Consider the following 21,177-nt stretch of genomic DNA (forward strand, 5'->3'; position numbering starts at 1 on the left):
CAGACACCTGAACACTCAGAAACCTTCCCCTCTGGTCTGACACACACACACTACCTCTGTTATATTGAATAATATTATATGTCTGCAATAATGTCTATTAATGCATCGTACGACTTTGCACACCAATACGATAGTTGTTTTCAGCCGGTGAGACATGAGGCGTGTGCTGGGCTGCTATCCATGTTCTCAGTTGGGGTGTTCCTCCAGTGCAGAATAGCTTTCCAGGGATAACCACCATCATGCGCAGCTTTGCACAGAAGCATCTTTACATTTTTAACTGCTGACTCCACCTTGCCTTTGGCCTCAGGGTGCCGTGGAGAGTAGGTCATGTGCTCGAACCCCCAATCGGAAGCGCAACGTGTGAACTGCATGGTAAACTGTGGACCAAACTGTGGAGCAACGCTTGATGACCGTCTCACTCATTAGGTCGGGGAGGAGCTCATTCTCCCAGAAGTCTGAGTAATGGTCCTCTATGAGTAAATAGTCCTTCTGCCTGTGGCTGAACAGATCCATGCTCAGAATTTGCCATGGCCTGGTGGGCAGGTCGTGTGAAAGCTTGGTCTCTTTTTTCTGTTTGTGAGCATATTCATTGCATGTACCTGCCTGCACGTTGGGCCAGTAAAGTGTCTCTCGCACTGGATTTCAGTGATTGCAGACATTCATCTTGGTCAGTGTGTTGCTTTAGTTGTTCCAGGCGCTTGTCGCTCACATTCAGGTAGGCCGCCTGATTGACATACCTGCTCCTGTTGCAGCGAGCAAATAGCATGTCTCCCAAACGTCGTTCAACCACCTGTGCATTCGGCGAAGGTGATGCCCAGACACTCCTTCTCAATCTGTGCATCGTTTTTTTTGCTGTTGTAAGAGCTCTTGAAGCAAATGCGACTGGCTGGCCCTCCTGCATAAGGCAGCATCCGAGGCCAGTCTGACTGGCATCGTTTTGGACTGTAATTGGCTTAGTCACATCATAATACCTCAGGATGGGCATATTTGTCACCAAATATCAGCTCGTGAACCGCCGCCTCATGTTTGGGTGGCCGGTGCCAGGGAGTGTCCTTGTCCAGCAGACTGCAAAATGGCTCACAGACACTTGACAGATGTGGCATGAATTTGGCTAGATAGTTTGCAAATCCGACACCTTTGGCATCTGTTGGGTTGGGCATGTCCATGATGGCCCTCACCTTCTCTGGGTCGGGCTTCAGCCCAGCAGCAGAGAGGATATGACAATGAAATTGGACCTCACTGACTATAAACTGCAGCTTCTTCAGGCCCAGCCATAACTTGACCTCACTGCAGCGCTCCATCAGTGCCAAGAGCTTGGCATCATGGTCTCGCTCAGCCTCTTTGTCTGTATCTCCACAGCCTACTACCGGGGTGTCATCGGCAATAGGCTCAATGCCATTCATTCCTGCAAGGCGTTTGTGTTGCTTTCTCTGATACACCTCGGGTGCTACTGACACACCGAATGGCACCACCGAGTGGCACCTTGAGCCACCGTTTCCTCCAGAGTGGGCACAATGTAGTGAGAGTGTTTCAGAATTTAGGATCAATGCATGTTCAAGAATTTAGGATCAATGCATATCCTCATCTTTCCAGAAATTTTAACTATCACCATGTTACTTATCTAATCTGTGACCGGGGCTATGTGCCCGTCAGCCTCGTGCTTGTCCAGCTGAGCCTTGACAGCCACTTTCATGGCAACAGGAACATTGCATGGGGCACACTGGACTGGAGTAATGGTGGGGTCCAGGTCAAAGTGGACATCTCCTGGTACGCATTCCACCGGTGAGTTGAGCTGATTCTTGGTTAGAGGCAGCTGGAACCTGACAGCAGAGGAAGCTGGCTTGTCTTCATTATCTCAAAGGAGATCTTATACCTTAGGCCTCTTACAGTGTATTCTGTCTCAAAAGTGCCCATGGAGCCCAGCACTTCCTCAGAGTACAGCTTCAGTCTAGTATTACTGGGAAAGAGCCATGCATTCGGGTCCAACCTATTCTTGTCATGAAGGCCCATCACATTGCATGTGGCTCCGGTGTCTGACTGGCATTTCTGTGGCTTTTTGGGGAATTTCAGAGTTACAAACCATTTAGTTCCTTTTGCATTTACTGTACAAATTGTTTCATGCACGTAAATATCTACATCATTGGTCTGCTCAGAGTGTTGTGTTGCATTTTCTAAACAGTTTACTTTCCAGTCTTGGTTTGCGGGGAGGTGGCCGTCTCCATTGCCCTTATCCATATGTCCATCATTTTCGCAGAGCGGCACACTTCAATTGCAGTGGCTAGGAATACCTTAGTGAGCAGTAGGCAGCCCGGGGAGCAGTGTGTGGGGACGGTGCTTTTCCTTAGTGGCACCTCAGTGGTACCTTGGCAGATTGGGATTCAAACTGGCAACCTTCTGATTACAGGGCTGCTTCCTTAACCGCTAGACCACCTTTGCCCCATTAAGTTATTTTTTTGGGGGGTTGGAAGTTGACTCAATGCCAACTACTGGACTTTTGCGTATTATTTTCTCATGCCGAAATATGATAAATCACGAAAGAGGTGAAACATTTGACAAATTAGACAAATTATTTATATATTCATTTATTCTGTACATAACAGCACCACCAGTTACCATCTATAATCTATTTCTCGTGATCTGGATCATTTTAATTACTTTTATTTGGGAACTGGGAACATTTCAGTATAAATAAAGCACACACACGTACACAAAATTACACTTTGAAATATTTTTAAATTAAAGTGTCCTATGGGTAATGGTGAAGCACCCAGATGGTTATGGGATATTACAACCTCGTGATGAATCAAGCAACTTCAGTTCAGGCAATATAACTTGCTTCACTTTTAATATTCTGTGAACCTCTGAAGATTAATTTTAAAACTAGAAGTTGGTGATGTCATCAGTACTTACCAAACTGCTCCAGTCATCATCAGCATTGATGACTGTTTCCTTGACAGTCTCTGGGTTTCTGTTGGCTTCCTCCAACTGAGGTTTCAAGTTTGGTCCAGGCAGACTGGAGTGGGTATCAAGCACCAGAGGCTTTGAGTGTTGCACTCTGTCCTCCAAGCAGTAATGGGGTACACTGCTTGCATCTAGAGCCCATCTGTATGCAATGTGTGGAGGGGTGTTTGTGTTGGTAACATTTATTCTCTGTGGTGCGGTTGAGCTTTCATTCTGTGCAGCAGGTGGAGGTGTGAAGATGCTGCCCACCCCCAGTATGTCATCATGATGAAGGGCTTTGTCAATGCTGCCACTGAGGTCAATGGGTGAAGGTGGAGAAAGGTCAAACTCAATAAGGGAGATGATGCACTCTTGCTCACACCAGTCAGGACCACGTGACCACAATGGGATCTCTTCCAGTTCACAGATGGTGCTACTTACAGATTTGCCAGCAAGGTTGTCTGTGCCTCTGTCTTTGAGAACCTGTGTTGTAGATTCATCAGGGTTATGGATCATGGCCCTAGGGATGTCATCTCTGGCACATTGGTTCCAGGCCCAGTGGTTGGTCATGAACTCTGCCCAGTTTCTGCTCTCTGCTGTCTTCCAAGGACCCACTGGTAATCTCTGCAGCACCCTCTCCCACCAAGATGTTAACTTCCAAATTCTTTCCCTTCCTAATTGATGTCCTCTGGGACTCCAGAACACTCTGGATGCCAGCACCAGCATGGAGAAGCTCCATGCTAGTTCCAGCAGCCGTGCCCAGAACTGGCCCAGCCACCAGCCCCATGCAAAGCGCCTCCAGTCCCCCAGCAACCCGTAGAGCCAGAGCAGTGCATGCATCTGTAGGGCACAGCACAGCACACCAAAGATGGAGCACAAAGTAAACACGCGTCTTGCTTGGTTCTCTGTGCAATGCGTTGCACCCCACTGAGGAACGATTGTCCCAAATGAATGGAGGGGGCTGAGCAACTGGAAAAGAAGTCCCAGACAGAGAGGCAGGCCCCAGCACACTGAGACGGTTTGCAGCATTAGTGGTAGAGCTGGGGACGACACCTGGGCAACCATGTCAGAAACAAAAAGGAGGCTGCAGTGTATCATTGCCAGTCCTCCAGCCACATGGGGGTGCTGCAATACGGGGGGCAGAAAGTTGAGCCTATGTCCACGCAAAACCACTATTGATAAAATAGCCTGAGTCCACAGCAGAAGAGGAAGTGGCAAGTTGTAGATGGCAGTGAGGGCAGGGCGTGGTAATATGTGTCGTGTCCCATAAGGGTCAATCAGAAAGTGTGTGCATCTCAGCAGACCTGCCAGCAGCAGGAAACCATTGGCCTGTGGGAGAACCTCTTTGTAAGGACGGAGCAGACTCGTCCCCCATACCATCCCCCAAAAGGCTCCTCCAACTAACACCAGAAAGAGGACAGCAGAGCTGTAGACATGCAGCTCCCAAGTGAATGCCAGCGTGCGACTCAGATCCTCCCACTGCAGCTTGGTACCACTCAAACCCTTTGGGAGCAAACAAGGGCCCAAACCCAAAAGACACTGGCCTGAAGAGAGACATTGAGGGAAGAAAACAGGGAGCATATCAGTGGTAATAAGTCTGCAATGCTGTCACCATTGTCATTACTTTTTATTATTTGCCATTACTTCTTGTAGCCTCCGATGGTGCAGTCACGTTAGTAGACTCTTCTCCTGAAGGAAAAAAGAAAATATTTTTAAGAGATGGTAAGTGATGGTGAAGGGTGGAAGCAACGAATAACAACAACTCCAGTTGTTTTTAAGCATTTAAGAGTGTATTTTAAGTCTGAAATTAAAGGAAGTAATCTACTTCACAACTTTTCAAACTACATTTGGTTACTGAGTACAGATGGAATCAATAATCAGACCAATAAAATAAATAAAACTGATTTAGTGGTTTGTATACATGGTTTTGCTAGTTTGGTCCATTCATATATTTGATATAAGTGGAAACGTAATTTGTTTTTCTAGATCTACCATTTGATTAAACAGTTATTGAATTATAAATAAGTTTTATTGGGTAACTAGTGACTAGTATCAGTTACTTTTAGTTTTTAACACCAGTACTTATGCTGGCAATGTAACAATACTTGTATTTTAGTACAACTATCCAGTACTATTTCTGATAACCAACATTTGTTTTACCTGGCTTGACCGTGATTTGCTGAGTAACCATCTGCAGCATGCTGCTGTTCTGGGAGTCATGTGACCTTGAGGGAAATCTTGGATTAGCTGTCGGAGTCATATGTTCTTTCTCATAAGCAACAGTCCTCAGTGAACCATCAGCAATAGCAAGTTTTTTGAAAACCTCTTCTGTTCTAGAGTACTGATCAGCATCCTCAGCCACGCCATCATGGACGTCTGTTGATTCTGTGGATTTATTTCCTTCAGTGTCAGTGTCAAGTGCTGATGTTAGGCCAGAGGTGGCTTGAGTGACATCTGTGAAATGCAACCCGTCTGATTGGGATTCATTGAGAGGGCTGTCACCATCCCAGAGCTGTGTCAGTCTGTGTGGCAGTAGGGGCGGAGGTGGAACCAGAGACCACGCCTCTTTTCGGTGTCTCCTCTCCTCGGCCTCTTGCATTAACAACTTCTCCTCAAGTAGGCTAACAGAGAGCATGCGTCCTTGATCTTCATGCTCTAGAAGTCCACTCGCATCACCAGATGCTTCTGAAGCATCCAAATGTTGGTAGGATAGGAGCAGAGGTGAGATTAAGGGACCCGACCTGTTCTGCTCTGCAAAACTTGTCATGCTCAACTCAGTCTTCAGTTTTGGAGATGCTGAATTAGTTATTGCTGTGCAGGGTGAGTAATAAAGCATGGAAAGTGCACATAGTATCAAGAGCAACGGTGCCATAGTTCCTTCTCCTCGTCTTCCTTCAATTACTGCAATATGACAAAAGATTAATGAAGTACCTCGGTTAAAACAATACTATTCAGAAATTAATATTTCATCTGGAGTATTCCTAACACACATGTGAGGTGTTTAAGCAAATGTAGAAATTACCACCTTAGATTTGATCCTTCTTTTTTCATCCTTTTTAAAAAAAGATTATTATGGATTTAACTATAGTGTATTTTAGGTGATGGTGCAAAATATCAAAGGTTATCCAGTCAGATAATAAGGAATAAAAATAACTGTAGCTGATAAAAATGTATGCAGCTGGCTTAGCATTCGGATATGGCTAATGGTGTTTAGCAGAACTCCAGCACCAGTCCTTATCATGTCAGAAAGTTATCTAATTTAACTTCTCACAACAAAAACAAATGAACCTAATAGCGACCTATTTGATCAAACTGACATATTGAAAGCACTTTTGTTATAGGAGCTATTTGAATTTGAACAAGAGTAAGACAAGGTTGCTTGCAAGGCTTGCAATGATCGAGTGATGGCCAGAAGGGTTGAATAGCCCAACTAGGTCTGTTTAGGGTATTTTTGTATTACCATAATACAATCATTTCTAACAAATTTGAGAAAGCACTATTTAGCACTCACCTTAGACAGTTTAACCCAATGCTCACTTCTTTTCATCCAGCAAATCAATTCATGTGGGACACGATCCTCACTCACCCAGTTCCTCCGTCTGAGTCACTTAATCATTTTGGTGATGCTAAGAGACCTTTTCCTCAGCTGACGTCAGTCAGCCGGCTGTTTTGCTGGCAGCATTTCAAGTTTCTCATTCCTGATGGAGACGGCTTCATCTGTCAGCTGCAGCATGTGAGACTCCGCGGTTATTCTTATTTTTTACCGTCATGAACGCCACTTGGAGAAATCATCATCTGGCATAGAGAACAGCGTTCAAAGAGAATGCTGAACTCTTTTATTTCTGACCAGAAGGAGGTCTCGGGGTTACATGCAGTCTCTGCACAGCTGTGTGCTGGTAATCTTATCAGTCTAAAGGATTTGTCTAAGTTGATTAGGCAGCAAAAAGTCAGCAGTGCACAGGAGGAGAGAACACACACACACACACACACACAAGTACGACCCATATTTTTTTTACGCGGTGGTCTATTCAGTCAACAGCCCTCCTATATCCCCCAGCATCTATTGCCAATAATATGATTTATAGTGACAAACAAACTAGTGACATATTGTCCCAGTTGCCTCCCTCAAACTGTTAACTTCACGTCTTAGCAGATGCATAATGGCTGCTAACTCGACAGATATTTTTTATATTAACAAGGCTGCTGCTATGAAAACAAACATGAGTGATGAATGAATAATGCAAGTGACAATGCAATAGAAACGCGTTGCCTGCTCTTGTCAGTGTTTGGACATTGTGTGTCGACCGCGAACAACGCTTTGCGACACGTGCCGTGCTCAATCCCTTTAAGTTTTAGACTATAACAATATTTTGCACGGGAACGTGGAAATTGCGATTTTTCCTCACCCGTATTTCCGAACGGGTCAGCGGAGGGTTAAGGGAGACGGCGTGGGAATTAACTGCTTGCCTGCCGTCCTTTGCGACACTGGCACGGCACGATTGGGATTTCAGCGGGTCCACCTTAAGAGTGCAGCGAGGCCGCATGCTACAGGACGCACGGGGGGGAGGCCCGCACAAGCACATGCCTCGCTCTTTAAGGCGGACTGAAACAAATAAAGTCTCGTTAAAGGTGTACGCACCCTGCGTCCAACTAGCGCTGAAATGCAACGTCGTTAACTTAGTTGTCTCACTCTATATTACGGCTTAACCAAAGAACGTTCACGTGTAAAGATGTTAGGATTTTGATTTTTTTTTTTCTTCTCGTAAACGTTTTCCAGACTTGTTTCTACGCATAACGCTAATGATCAACCGTTTAGTGAAACACTGCGTGTGACGCAGGCACGCACGTTTGTTCTGAGCGGCGCAGGCTGGATACGCGTAACATATTGATCGTGTTTGGGTGTGTGTCGAAAGCTTCGACATGCATTAGTTTGTGCAAATATGATAAATTACTTTATTTACTTTTTTACGTAAGGCTGCGATGCTCCTAGCTGAGTGCATCGGGAGTATCGGGTCGTGTTGCCAAGATTGCCTATTTCTATCGATTTATATATTTTCGTTTCATAAAGTCTTTTTTTTTATATTGTCAGTCGTAATCCTCTGTAGTTTATTAGGCTTATATAACAATTATTGTTTATTCCTGAAAACTAAAAAATATTTAGACTAAAAAGTGAGAATGTCAAGCCAGAGGAGTTGTTTTGTTGAACCTCGATCGGTCGGCAATTACGTTATTTTATTATATAAGGTTTTATTCGAGTCGACAGGAAATCCTCCACACATTTAGGATTTGACGTCTGTCTCTTCAGACATGTCCCTCTCATTGTTGCTTGTGAGCGACCTGGCAACTGAGCGATCTGCTCTGGAAACGGCTGCGCGGCGAAGCTCGACCTGAAGGGGGCGCTGCATTCGCTGCTCTCCGCTCTCACACGGCCTTCGCCAACCAGGACAGTCCGAGGACGTGTGCTGTCACACCGGGCCTCGTTCGCCAGCATTAAAGTGTTTATTTTATTTGCTTTTTTTTCTTTTATTATCATTTCTATGTGCTAAACACAAACCCGCTGCGCACTGGGCCAGCGAGCAACTGGACGCTTTCACATTAAGCACTACGGTAGGGTCACTTCTTATGCGCGCCTTGCAAGCAAAGTGCTCTAACCGCGGGGAAATAAACCCACGTCACTCCGTTTGTTTGTTTGGTGGGGAAAATGGCACAAAAAATCGAATTGGTTTGCCCGCTGGTGCGCGGTCCCGGGTAACCGGTGCCGATGACATGTGGACGGCGGGCAATAAGCAGGACTTTGGTGGGGGTTTTATTTTTGAACGCGGTGTTTTGGCGGAACTGCGCTCCGGGTTTTATTTAAGGTAGCATTGGGAGGATACCGCGTTAGCCGCTACGCTAGCCCTGCTAGCTATGAAAAAAGCGCTTTCGTTCCAGAAAACATGATTAGACCAGCAGGATACACAACAGTGGCCATATTTTAAAGGACAATTCACAATAACCATATATACGCACGAGTTTGTGTGCAGTTTTATCAATATACATTTATATCTATTCGTAATGGCTTTTGTGTACTGCAGCATGCTAGCTTGCTAACCAGTGTTAAAGCGGCAGTTAGCATTAGCCAGCCCATTTTTGGTTATTTTTCATAGTGCCTGGTTAGCGCTCGAGTTGCCAAGCAATCGTTGAGCGATTGCTAGAAGGGTTGAATAGCTTAATGCATTCTGTGATTATTATTTCTCGAGTCCCATTTGTAGCATGCGTTCTTGTGCCAATGTATGTCTATAGTCACAGTTTCTTTAGTCCTACAGGTCGGGTCCCCTGGTGCGCTTTTCTTTCCTGGCAGGCTGCTTGATCTACAGACGTGCCATTCATTTCATGCATAGCGTCTGGTGCTAATTTACAGAAATTGCATTATTGTTCATGTGGAGATAACTAATTCTTAAGGCCCTTTCAATATAAAACTGCCCTGTATATAATTACATATAATATGTCTTTTGTGAAGGGTCGTCAATTTAAGTAATTGCTATTAAATAATGTACTTCAAGCAAATGTTGTGCTTTCTCATTTGCAGGCTCCATCGGAGGGCGGCCTGAGGTGTCATGAACGAGCCAATTGAGGGCACCGCAGTCTCATTTGATGAGTTTGTGCGGCAGAAGGCGCGCACCGTGCCCCAGCACCAAATGAAGGAGTTTCTGGAGTCTCTGGCTAATAAAGGCCACGAGGTTCTACAAGAATTCAGCCAGCAGGGTGGTGGCACCACAGCCACAATGGTCTACCAGCAGGGCACCAACTGCATCTACACTGACAGCACCGAGGTGGCGGGGTCACTGCTGGAGCTAGCTTGTCCGGTAAAGTTCTTTTGCGATCATTGTACATGCAGATATGCTTGGGGTTCTCTGATTACTGAGACACAGCACAGCACACAGTGACACATCAAAATGTGTCCTCTGCTTTTAACCATCACCCTTAGCGAGGAGTGGGCAGCCATGACAGGTGCCCGGGGAGCAGAGTGTGTTTTTCAGTAATGCAGTAGCAGTAATGTTTTTCAAAAATGAACTGTTTTCCTTTCTTTCAATGACTAGGTGCAGGTGACATCCGCGCAAATTTCACCACAACAGCTGGCAGCAGCTGTACACCAGACTGATCAGCCAATACAGGTGCAGGTGAGTCATTCCAGTGAAGAAGTGCATTTTACCAATTTCTTTGGACACATTTTAATGGCTTTGACATTGGCAGGTCTTTTGCAGTACTGTTATCTTTTTACAGCTATGTTTCACTACTTCAGCACTAGTAAATAATGGGAATAATTAACACATTGACCCCTCCCTCTCTCCATTGCTTGCTGTGAAGGTGCAGATACAGGGGGAACAAGGTCAGACAGTGGGTCAGGTGCTTCAGGTGTCACCGTCCCAGCAGCAGCAGCTGCAGGGTGTCACCACGACAGCACAGCTGGTGCAACAGGGTGAACTCACTGAAGAGCAGCATCAACAGGTCATTACCCCTGCTACAAAATGACAACACATTTAAGATATTTTAACAGGCTACGTTATAGGTCTGTGTGTTGCAGATGGTTTAGTTCAGATTATTAATTATAGTGACCCAACACAACTGTAGAAGTTACTTTTTTGTTTTTTCTGGTATACTGACTTTACAATCAATAAAGTGATTGTACAAAACTAGTTGGTTGTCAGTCAGTGTTACAGATGCATTCAGGTAGACATGTTATTCATAGCTTGAAGTACAACTTAGCACCACCCTAATTACATGAACGTGCATGCAAATGTTAACTTGACACATTCTACTGGTACGTCTGCAGCATACAGACACAATAACATCAACAAAAGAATCATGCAAGAAGTTCTTTTGTAGCACATCATTACTATGCACAGTGTGGAATTATGTTGCTGTGCAGAGGGTGGCAGACCTGCTTTTTGTTTGTTTGTTTGTTTTGTTTTTGGTGGTTTACAAATATATAAATATTACAAATTTTGTATGGGAATCAAAACTATTTTAATGATTATGGAAGCACTTCCATGATGGAAGTAAATTTACATGGGTTGGCTGTTGCCCATGCAAATTTATATTGTATTACGTGCATTTACTACTTTAGGCAACACACAGGAGGTGGCGTGCATTAACCATACGTAACTGTGAAAACGACATTGAAATTTACCCATAATTCACTGTTCTCGAAGTTGAGTTTGATTGAAGTGCAGAAAAGCCTGTAGGTGTGAGCGCGGCCTTACACACGTTCACTTTCTTACTCTGTCCTGTGTCTATCAGATTCAGGCCCAGTTGGTAGCAGCAGTGGCCAGTGGGCAGTCGATTCAGATCCAGACAGTAGAGGCCCTGTCCCCAGGCCAGCAGGTGGAGCAGGGCTCTCCACGAGAGGATGGGGAGAGGAGGCAGGGAGGCAGTACTCCTGCCGTGTTGCAGCCAGCAAAGAAGCGGAAGGTGGACGTTCCAATCGCCGTGTCCTACTCCCTGCCCCAGGGCCAACAGCTGGCCACGGTGCTGGCCATCCCCCAGGGTCAGGGTCAGCAGAGCTATCTGTCCCTGAGGCCAGAGCTGCTGACTGTGGACAGCACTCATCTTTACAGCACCACGGGTACCATCACTGGTCCAGGGGGAGAGACCTGGACCATCCCAGTGTACCAGGCACCCCAACAGCAGGGCGTGGCCCACATCGCCATCCCACAGGAGGCCTACAGCGCTGCCGTGCAAGTACAGGCTGCTCCCACCCAAGGCGATAAGGATAAGGACAAGATGGCTGCTGATGTCGCAGCATCGGGGGGAACGTCAACAATGGTAGCCGCGGCTGCTGCTGCTACGGGCGTCACTACACAGGCAGAGGTGGTGCAGACGCTGTTCCCTGCACAGTTCATGAATGGGAATATCCACATCCCAGTGGCTGTGCAGACGGTGGATGGGACTTATCAGGGGACGACACAGGCGCTGCACATCTGGGACCCACAGCAGCATGGGCAGGGTTCTGAAGTACAGGGGCAGCAACTTCATCTTCAGGTCAGTGTGGAAAGGGCCGTTAGATTCAGAATGTTGGGAAGCGGGAGGGCTAGCGTTACGCTCCCCAAATGTAATCGTTCAGTCGCAGGCAATAAAGTAGATATTATAGAGAAATTAATTTCTGTCTGTGGTGTGTGTGTGTAGGCTCAGGTGGAGACTGAGCCCCAGGTTGAGCCCCCTACTGAAATTCTTCTACCCACCACGCTGAAGCCAGAGGAGGGCCTGGAAGTCTGGCGTGTCTGGGTCCTCCGTAAAAATGCAGAGATGGATAAAGATGAGCAGAACAAACTGGCACCTATTGGACGTAAGTTGTATTTTGTCAGGACAATTGAGATGTTTCAGTTTCTGATGTGAACGTTTTGGCTTATTTAGATTTTGAGATGATCAGGTTTTTTATGCAGCTTTAGGTACAGGATTTGTGTTACTCAGTCTGTAATATCGTGCAGGTCGCCAGCCATTGCGCTTCCAGGAGGACCTGGTGTCAAGTGCCGTTGCAGAGCTGAACCTGGCTCTGTCCCTGATGACACAGGAGGCCCGCGGCCTGCAGGGGGAGACGATTGAAGCTGACGCACTGTACTACGTCTTCCTTTGTTTACAGAAGGTGAGTAGAGTTGAACCTCTCAAAAACAGCGTTTTACATATAATCCAACTTAAAAGCTTATGCTGACCATGGCAACCTTCAGTTGTCTCGCGTGTTCATTTTCCCTTTTTTCCTGCTCTCTGTCAGTATCTGTGTGAGAACGGACGAGTGGATGATATTTTCTCCGATCCTTATTACGCCCGCTTCTCTCAGAGTCTACACAAAGTGTTGGAAGAGTGGAGGCCAAACATACACCCACTGGGTAATAGTTTACACTTTTTTTTTTTTTTTTTAAACAAGCACATTATGTAAAGCAGCCAAAATACAGGTCAGCAATGGTGCAAAAGCCCTATTTGATCATTTTTTAGGTGATTCAGGGTCTTGGCTATGTTTTAATGATTGGTTCTTATTTTATGGTGTGATGAATGGTTGATAAAGATTGATTGGTGTTTATCTAGGGTGGTAGTAACCTAGTTGTTAACACACTCGCCTATGAACCAGAAGACCCAGGTTCAAATCCCACTTGTGTCCCTGAGCAAGACACTTAACCCTAAGTTGATCCAGGGGGACTATCCCTGTAACTACTGATTGTAAGTCACTCTGGATAAGGGCGTCTGATAAATGCTTTAAATGTAAAATGTATCTCTCCTAGGTTATATCATCCCCAGTCATGTGACAGAAGAGATGCTGTGGGAATGCAAGCAGCTGGGTGCCCACTCACCTTCCACACTCCTCTTTACTTTGATGTTTTTTAACACCAAGTGAGTTTCTTTCTTACGCACGCCACTCAAAGTGTCCAGTGATCATTTGTATTCCATTATATATCCTGATGGACATCTTAGGAATTTGGGCTTGAACAAAAACTGTTTTGCTGGGTCCTTTCCTTCCCTTCATCACTTTTCATATGTAGAAACAGTGTTGCGTATGTCAGTATTAGAATAAATCTTTCATAAACTCTACATTGTGAAGAAGCTCTGCTCCTACTCTGCTGTTTTTGCCAGCTTTGAGGCTGTAGCTTTATCCTCTTTACAGGAGAGTGGGAAAACTTGCAGGACACAAGTGATTAACAAAGATGCTGTCCATCCACGACTGTTATAAGAGGTTTTTCACACTCTGGGGCCTTGTGTTAAAAAAAAAAACCCTCTTTTGACGGACAGTTGTGACTCATTACAGGCCTATCTCTAAATTGCCTTATCTCTAAAGTAGTTTGAAAAAATAGTTTATAATGAGCTGATTGCCTTTCTCTAACAGAGAAATATTTTAGAAATTTGTCAATCTGGTTTTAGGTCTTTTACACAGCTCTGAATCAGCGCTTTTAAAAGTTAACAATTTATTTTTAGCCACTCTTTCTGGAGACTGATATTTTTGTACTATTAGATTTGAATGTGGCTTTGATACAGTGGATCATGCTATTTTAATTTTGTGTTTGGAGCAGTGGGTGGGCATCAGGGCTATAGCCCTAGAGTGGTTAAAGTCTTATTCAAAGGATCAAACTTTTAGTGTCAACCTGGGTGACCATGTGTCTTCCTCTGCTGTCCTTCTGTATGGTGTCCCCCAGGGCTCAGTTTTAATTCCGTTACTTATTCTGTTATTTTTTTTGTTTTCTACTCCCGCTTGTCTATACTTAGGAAGCATGGTATAGCGTTCCACTGCTGTGTGGGTGACTGCCAGATCTATGTCCCTTTAAAACCAAAAATTCTGTCTTGAAGGGTCTGCAGCTGTCCTATAACTTCTTAAAATGTAATGATGATAAAACAGAAGTAATGGTCTTTGGGTATTCCACTGAGACCTGCAACCTACAGTTAGGCTCTTAAGCTCAATATATTAGGCCTACAGTCACAGTGGATACTGACCAGTTGAGTAAACCCAAGCCAATTATTTCTAAAAAGCACTTTGAGACTGTAATCCATGCTTTTATTACTACCCATATCAATTTCTGCAATGCACTTTACATTGGGGTTGGTGCATCCTATATCACCCAGCTTCAAGGGGAGCAAAATGCTGCTGCGCGTCTTTTAATTGGCACACAAAAAAACATGACCATATCTTACCAGATTTATCCACGCTTCATTGGTTACCTGTTCATTTTAGGATTCATTTAAAAATGGAATGGTCTTGCCCTTTAGTGTGCCAAATCCTGAGCATAAAAAAACCATAGAGGGGACCACGACAATGCAATGCAGCTCCAAGACTGTGGAATGACATGCTTCCTCACACTCATCCCATCTCTTCTCTTTTACTTTAGACTAACTCTAAGATGTTGACTTTAAATTATTTTTATGTGATATGTATTTTTCTCTCTTTTTCAGTGTTCTGTACAGCACTTTGTGTCCTAGGACTGAATGTGCTTTATAAGATAGATTTGGTTGGTTGGAAGCACTAATGCATAGAAGACTAGCTGGTCATCTGCCATGTGATAAAAGGAAAAAACATGTTTTAATGTACTGCATGTAGTGACCCACGCATTTCAAACCAACTGCCAATGCCCAGTGCTACATTATAATGTGGGGTCAAGTATCTGCCTATATAGTCATTAGTAGGCATATGTATGCAAGTAGGAATGGTCTAAAATGAATCGCCAATTTCATAATAATGTCAGATCAGAAGAATTGCATAGTTCTAATGTGCCATTGCAATTCTCATAGGTATTTCCATCTAACGACAGTGGAGCAGCACATGAAGGTAGCTTTTTCTAAAGTGCTAAGGCACACCAAGAAAAACCCTTCCAACCCTAAGGACAAAAGCACCAGCATACGCTACCTGAAGGGTGCTGGGCCACACCATATTGGACAGAAGGGTAAGAAAACAGAGTTGTATTAGCTATAACAGCTGAAGCTGCTGTAAAGTTTGAATGCTATAAGTTGAATGTGGCTTATTCTGCCTTGGTGCTATAGTGACAGATGACATGTATGTGGAGCAGTCAGAAGACCCAGAGAACCCGCTGCGCTGTCCCATCAAACTGTATGACTTTTACCTCTTCAAATGGTAAGTGTCTCTGGGTGAAAACACTTGGTTAATCATCACAATTAGAATAAAGCAAGTGCTTTAAACAGTATCTTTATAATTTAAATAAATGACAGAGATTGTATTTGTCATTTGTTATACACAACAAGCACAGCACAGGGTGACACAACAAAATGTGTCCTCTCCCCATTTATACCTAATGTAAGTGATTATGGGCTATATAAGAAATAAATCATGATGATAATTTAACATTCACCCTTGGTGAGCAGCAGGCAGCCAGGAAAGGTGCCCGGGGAGCAGTGTGTGGGTACTGTACCCTGACCAATGGTATACCAGTGGCACCTTGGCGGTTTGGGATTTGAACCAGTAAACCTTCGGTTACGTGTCCGCTTCCTTACCCACTAAGCCACCACTGATTAATCTATACTTGGAATAGAGTAATTTGTGATGAAGCGTTTTTCTTCCTCTGCCCTTCCACTTCTTCTCTTAGTCCACAGTGTGCAAAAGGCCGCAACGACACCTACTACCTGACTCCTGAACCGGTGGTAGCTCCCAACAGCCCCATATGGTACTCGACACACCCAATCCCAAGTGAGCAGCTAGAACGGATGCTCACACGCATCATCATGGTGCGAGAGATCCAGGAGGCTGTTGCCTTGGCATCCGCCAATGTACACTGAAGAAGTGAGAGAGACAGTGAGCGTGTGGTTCTGTTCACCCTGTTCATTTCAGAGGAAACAAAGCCTCTGATTCACTGGCACCGTGTCTGGGGCTCATGGCATTTCCCATAGCAGGACTGAACATGCTGGCCTTTTTTTTTTTTTTTTTTTTTTTTTAATAAAAAAAAAAAAAAAATGTATCTATAATATACATACACAGATATGTTTCTCTGTTAAATTACCTGAGGAAATTTGCAGCATTGTGCACCAAAACTGTTTGTGAGGGACTTGCTACTGCTTGTTGTATATTGTACCTAGCCTGCAGTTACACCAACCTTGCTAACTTTTATTCAAGGCCAAATTTTGTTTCTCTCGTGAAATGGCAAATCTGACAGTTATGTGAATACATTATGATTTCTTCTCCTTCAAATCCCTTTCTACATCAAACTGCTAATGGAAGTGTGACCTTAACAGACGAACACATATACCAGGCTAATCAACCCAGATCTTAGACACCTTCAGAACAAATCAGTTTACTGTTGCAAGACTGCTGGTAAATGGGCCTTCTGGAGTATAGTATGATTTTTTTTTTATTTTTTATATGGGCCACTGTAATCTCATGTATGAATGGTCGTGTTGGAGGTCATGTGTGTAAAGACCATGTTTTGAAAGAAGAAGAAAAAAAAACATGCCTTTTGTACAGTCACCTGTGTATAATGCTGTGTAGTGTGCCTTCATTTGCTGAAAACTATTTTGTGTACTGTAAGGGTGCTTCTCTACAAATATGTCAGCACACCAGTGCAGTTGGGTTTTGTACAAACTTCACTGTGTTCTGAATATTTAGGCCATGCTGAACACCGCCTCGTGGCCATTTCTGAATTTAGTATAGTAAAAGCCGTCTCCCGTTTATGCACACGCAAGTTTTAACAATACCTAGCTTCTAGACTGCTTCTTAGATTGCCATTCAGACAGACTTGGCATTGGTTATTGATATAAACCAGCTTTTTTTTTATTCTTTTTTTAGTATTACATATGTAATAGTACATAGTGTATTATAAGGTAGTATCAGTAGATTTGGCGGCCTGATCGCAAACATTCCAACTGTCACGCGATCAAGGCGGTTTCATATATAAAGCATAGAGCTTTTCACATCAATCTCTTGTGGCCTGTTAAAGGTAAAAGGTCCAGACTAAATATAAAGTCACACATCTTGGGCACCTTATTTAAATGCTCTTACTCTTGTAGAAAATCGAATAAATATAATATGAAGGGTGACTTTTCAGAGTCATCCTATGGACTACAGTTTTATATTCACTCCACAATATTGAACTTTATTTTTTCTGCTCCGCTGTTACATTTATACCAGTTTCTATGCCAGCAACCACATAACCACGTCAAATTACATCTACATTCTCCAAAGCTGAGCCAGCCTCATACCTCATATACATTAATGAAGTCACACAACTCAGAAAAGCTGGTTATTCCTTAACCACTGGCCAATTGTCAGTCAATGGTGAAGAGCATGTTGGTCTGTTCTTCAGACCCACCATCCCCACCAGCTGCCATTACGGTGTCTCCTCAGAGTTCTTGGGGTTTCTCTGGAAAGGTAATCTGTAGCCTCTTAACAGTGCTTGTGAAGAACTTTGGCAAAAAGCAAGACACTGTGATGTCACCATGACCTTTGAACTGTGGCAGGGTCAGCTGACGAGCGTGTAGGTGGAGAGGGAGGTGCCGTACTTTGTTCTGTTCCAATCCCAGCTTCTTCAGGATGCCCTCTGGTAATTTCTGGGGCCAGAAATTTTTTTAATGACATTTAAATGGAAGAAACTGTGCAGTATGTTATGTTTTATAAAGGTAGTAACATGTACCTGGGGTGCAAGCTTGTTCCAGTGGGCATACTTATGGTCCCCAAGAATCGGGCAAGACAGACCATATGCCATGTGGACTCTTAACTGGTGCTTCACAACTAATAACAAAAATGAAGATTTTAACGTTGCTTTACCAGGGCAAGATATTCACCCAAACCCAAGTGTAAACCATTTCCAAAGGCGAATACCTGTAACTGGCTGGAGCTCCACCAGGCTGCAGCCTTGACCGTTGTCCAGCACCCTGTACCGTGTCACTGCCCTGGCGGCTTGCCGCTGACCTCGCACTCGTGTCAAGCCCTCTCCAGAGTCGCTCACCCTGAACACGGGGCTCAGTGACATCTGTTGGGGAAGAAAAGGAGCCACGTGTGTGTGCCCTGGAACTCAGCAAGGCAGTTTTAACAAGCAATAGTGGCTAAACACCATGAAGTAACAGCAATACGTTATGCATACATAATCGGAACAGCAGCTTGGAGATAAATTCAAATACAGAATTCTTTAGGTGAAGTAGAATAAAATCCGGCAAATAAGTCAGCATAAATTTAGCTGATTGACCCTACTTTTCTAAATATAAGACTTTATTCACCTTAAAATGGGGCTGTGGCCCAGCAACATGTCTCTCTACGACGGGGATATCAACAACACCCTCAGCAGGCACGGGAGCACCAACAGTAACCGCCCTGTTGAGGACCGGACGAATGCGACGGATCACTGTGCGGCACGTTTTAAACGTTGAACGAGCGACTCAAAAAGAGCTTCGACATACCAGAACTTCCTCTCCACTTGGTGTGTCTGAAACAACGTGCGAATATGTTCCGCTGTCTCCTCATTCCGGGCCAGCAGCAGAACCCCCGTGGTCTCCTTGTCCAATCCATGGCAGAGGTGCAGCTGAGAACCGGCGGTCAAGCCATCCATCATTTTGGCAAGGACTGGCAGCACGCTTTTGATGCTGTTTGTGGTTCCTGGTCCATCTAACAAGGACAGTTCAATGTTTAATGCCAGTAAAATAATAAGTGTTCTACGGAAAAAAAATAATAGGGGAAACCCACCTTCCACGGGCACCCCAAATGGTTTGTTAATTGCGATAAAGTCCTGGTTTTGGAACAGCAGACCTCTGTGCAAAGACTTGGCCAGGACGTTCGGATGCACCTTTTGTAGCAGCTGGCTGAACTGCTTGAGCTCGGCCACCCTCCGCTGCAGTCGTGTGACAGGTGGCTTCCGAAGAACCGAGGAGAGGAGGGACACAAACCTCAGTCAAGTCAGCAGTCACCTCTCTACATTTAAATGTACAGCATTTATCAGACGTCCTTATCCAGACTGACTTACAATCAGTAGTGACGGGGACAGTCCCCCCTGGAGCAACTTAGGGTTAAGTGTCTTGCTCAGGGGGGTTTGAACCTGGGTCTTCTGGTTCATAGGTGAGTGTGTTAGCCACTAGGTTACTACCACCACCTCTCTATTCGACACATCTTCGCTGGATTTTCTCCCACCAAGAGATGTCTGCCTTCATGCATGTCTGTGTACTTACACACACAAACACACACACACGTTGGCTTTTCGATTGCTGAAGCCGATAAATTGTGAAAAATGTAAAATAACAGTTGTAATGCGACGTCTCAAAATAAAAGTTCCAAGTGGAAAGACAGGGAATGATTTAAATGACATTAATACAGCGGGCTCCATTTACACGTGTAAATTCACAGACATCATGCACTTCCACACTTGTAAAAAGTATTATTTCGCATTTTCACCATTTATCGGCTGCAGCAATTCAAAAACCAACACACACACACACACACACACACACACACACGACTTTGTGACACTTCTAGGTTTGTGTTTAACGAGTAAGAGAAAGTGTGGCGACGTTCTATGAATTCAGAGCTCCCTGCTGACACAAGCCCAGTCTTCAGAGCCCGTACTCAGAAGCCACGTCGCTATTTACTGCGGACCGACCTGGTCTTCAGCGCGCTTCGCCTTTTCGCGGTGCAGCCTGCGGGCGAGGTCGGCCGCCCTCAAGCCTGTTCTGTGTCCCGGAGCTGAAGCGCCGCTGTCCGTGTCGGGGACCTGGGGACGCGCGCCGGTTGACATCCGGACGAGCGGCAGGGATTTGGTCCAACGCGACATGCAGACGCAGCTCCGGGCGGTGCTTAAACACCCCCAGGATATAATTTCCCTCATTTTTCAGTGGTCGTGGGACAAAAAAAATGCCCGGAACATTACGGCGCCCATACGTCTCATGCACTTCCGGATCACAGAAGTTTATAAAATATATTAAAATAAGAGTTGATGGCTTCATGAATTTCGCCATACATTCCTGGCGCATATCAAAAGAGGGGAAAAAAAACTAATCTACAATTAAATTCTGTAAAACCGAGCGATGTTTTTCACCACGATTAGGCGACTTTTATTCTATTGTACTTCCGGCTGCTGATGCATGTGACAGCGTCTCCAATCTTGGTTTGGAGAGCAGCTGCTGGTCACCTGTTCATCTAACAAAACGTATTATAGTATTCAACTAATGTATCTGACAAATGCCAAGCCTAGTCTTCTTTTAGGTCTGAAAATTAAATCCCAATTAACTTTTTTCCTAATTTGTCATTTCAAGGAGAGTTAAAAATTGCAGAGTTGACTCTTTATAGTAACAACATTTTTTGTGTTATGTCGTGCATCACTCATAGCAGCGACCAGCGAACTGTCCCCTCATTTGCCCACTCTGCATGTCGGGGACTGTCCCATCTAAGCCGTTCACTGTTTGCAAGAAGCACAGAACCGAGGACACTTGATCTGCACCGACCGCCACGTTAATGTCTGACATGAGCTCGCATATATCAAACACATCTGTAGATTTAAACTGTAGATTTAAGTGTCCGGAGTTTACTAGGACGCTCGTAGAGCAGGCAGGTGGGGGTTGTGCTGATTAATAATGGAAGGCCTGGAGGTTTGTGGACTCACAGGGGAGTGAATTATGAATGAACCCTTTGCCAGCATTCTCATCAAAGCGAGAGCATGCGCCACCATACACATATACACTTATGGAGGCAAAATTTCTATTTCTCGTTGTTTAGAATTTTCTCCTGTTTAATGTAAGCAAATTTTGTAAGCGAATGCATGCAGCCTTGTCCATAAAAAGTGCAACGACTCAGTA

General features: G+C 44.7%; 3 protein-coding genes across 6 annotated transcripts; 1 reads left to right on the plus strand and 2 right to left on the minus strand.

The window, feature by feature from the left end:
- Positions 1-2,626: 2,626 nt before the first annotated feature.
- On the minus strand, positions 2,627-6,761 carry LOC114801204 (proline-rich transmembrane protein 3). The gene is made up of 4 exons (XM_028999226.1): positions 6,452-6,761; positions 5,101-5,841; positions 4,585-4,629; positions 2,627-4,484 (listed from the first exon to the last, which is right to left on the minus strand). Exons 2-4 carry the CDS (start codon positions 5,810-5,812, stop codon positions 2,881-2,883), a joined length of 2,361 nt encoding a protein of 786 aa, XP_028855059.1. The 5' UTR covers positions 5,813-5,841; positions 6,452-6,761; the 3' UTR covers positions 2,627-2,880.
- Positions 6,762-8,122: 1,361 nt separating this feature from the next.
- On the plus strand, positions 8,123-16,320 carry qrich1 (glutamine-rich 1). 2 transcript variants are annotated; one of them, XM_028999377.1, is made up of 12 exons: positions 8,123-8,547; positions 9,509-9,785; positions 10,020-10,100; positions 10,288-10,428; positions 11,221-11,961; positions 12,106-12,265; positions 12,408-12,562; positions 12,689-12,803; positions 13,194-13,302; positions 15,187-15,338; positions 15,436-15,526; positions 15,996-16,320. In XM_028999377.1, exons 2-12 carry the CDS (start codon positions 9,537-9,539, stop codon positions 16,183-16,185), a joined length of 2,184 nt encoding a protein of 727 aa, XP_028855210.1. In that variant the 5' UTR covers positions 8,123-8,547; positions 9,509-9,536; the 3' UTR covers positions 16,186-16,320. The 2 variants fall into 2 exon arrangements, with proteins under 2 accessions (XP_028855210.1, XP_028855211.1); XM_028999378.1 differs by having other exon boundaries at positions 10,020-10,094.
- Positions 16,321-17,467: 1,147 nt separating this feature from the next.
- On the minus strand, positions 17,468-20,253 carry rpusd4 (RNA pseudouridine synthase D4). Of its 3 annotated transcripts, XM_028999381.1 has the most exons (8): positions 19,986-20,253; positions 19,356-19,552; positions 19,079-19,244; positions 18,796-19,000; positions 18,616-18,709; positions 18,221-18,371; positions 18,033-18,130; positions 17,468-17,949 (listed from the first exon to the last, which is right to left on the minus strand). In XM_028999381.1, exons 2-8 carry the CDS (start codon positions 19,443-19,445, stop codon positions 17,743-17,745), a joined length of 1,011 nt encoding a protein of 336 aa, XP_028855214.1. In that variant the 5' UTR covers positions 19,446-19,552; positions 19,986-20,253; the 3' UTR covers positions 17,468-17,742. The 3 variants fall into 3 exon arrangements, with proteins under 3 accessions (XP_028855214.1, XP_028855212.1, XP_028855213.1); XM_028999379.1 differs by lacking the exon at positions 19,356-19,552; XM_028999380.1 differs by having other exon boundaries at positions 19,356-20,253.
- Between the last annotated feature and the right edge of the window lie 924 nt (positions 20,254-21,177).

Source organism: Denticeps clupeoides, chromosome 12 (assembly GCF_900700375.1).
Source record: "Denticeps clupeoides chromosome 12, fDenClu1.1, whole genome shotgun sequence".
Classification (NCBI taxonomy): Eukaryota; Metazoa; Chordata; class Actinopteri; order Clupeiformes; family Denticipitidae; genus Denticeps; species Denticeps clupeoides.

What these genes read in the sequence shown, in the direction of transcription:
- LOC114801204 (XM_028999226.1), bottom strand. Translation starts at nt 5,812, where the DNA reads ATGGCACCGTTGCTCTTGATACTATGTGCACTTTCCATGCTTTATTAC. An exon ending in GCAAATCACGGTCAAGCCAG is followed by an intron (nt 4,630 to 5,100) that starts GTAAAACAAATG and finishes TTTTTCCTTCAG; the next exon opens with GAGAAGAGTCTACTAACGTG. An exon ending in ACCATCGGAGGCTACAAGAA is followed by an intron (nt 4,485 to 4,584) that starts GTAATGGCAAAT and finishes GTCTCTCTTCAG; the next exon opens with GCCAGTGTCTTTTGGGTTTG.
- qrich1 (XM_028999377.1), top strand. Translation starts at nt 9,537, where the DNA reads ATGAACGAGCCAATTGAGGGCACCGCAGTCTCATTTGATGAGTTTGTG. An exon ending in TCTTCCTTTGTTTACAGAAG is followed by an intron (nt 12,563 to 12,688) that starts GTGAGTAGAGTT and finishes GCTCTCTGTCAG; the next exon opens with TATCTGTGTGAGAACGGACG. An exon ending in TTGATGTTTTTTAACACCAA is followed by an intron (nt 13,303 to 15,186) that starts GTGAGTTTCTTT and finishes CAATTCTCATAG; the next exon opens with GTATTTCCATCTAACGACAG.
- rpusd4 (XM_028999379.1), bottom strand. Translation starts at nt 20,210, where the DNA reads ATGAGGGAAATTATATCCTGGGGGTGTTTAAGCACCGCCCGGAGCTGC. An exon ending in CAAGTGGAGAGGAAGTTCTG is followed by an intron (nt 18,710 to 18,795) that starts GTATGTCGAAGC and finishes GGTCCTCAACAG; the next exon opens with GGCGGTTACTGTTGGTGCTC. An exon ending in GGAGCTCCAGCCAGTTACAG is followed by an intron (nt 18,131 to 18,220) that starts GTATTCGCCTTT and finishes TTTTGTTATTAG; the next exon opens with TTGTGAAGCACCAGTTAAGA.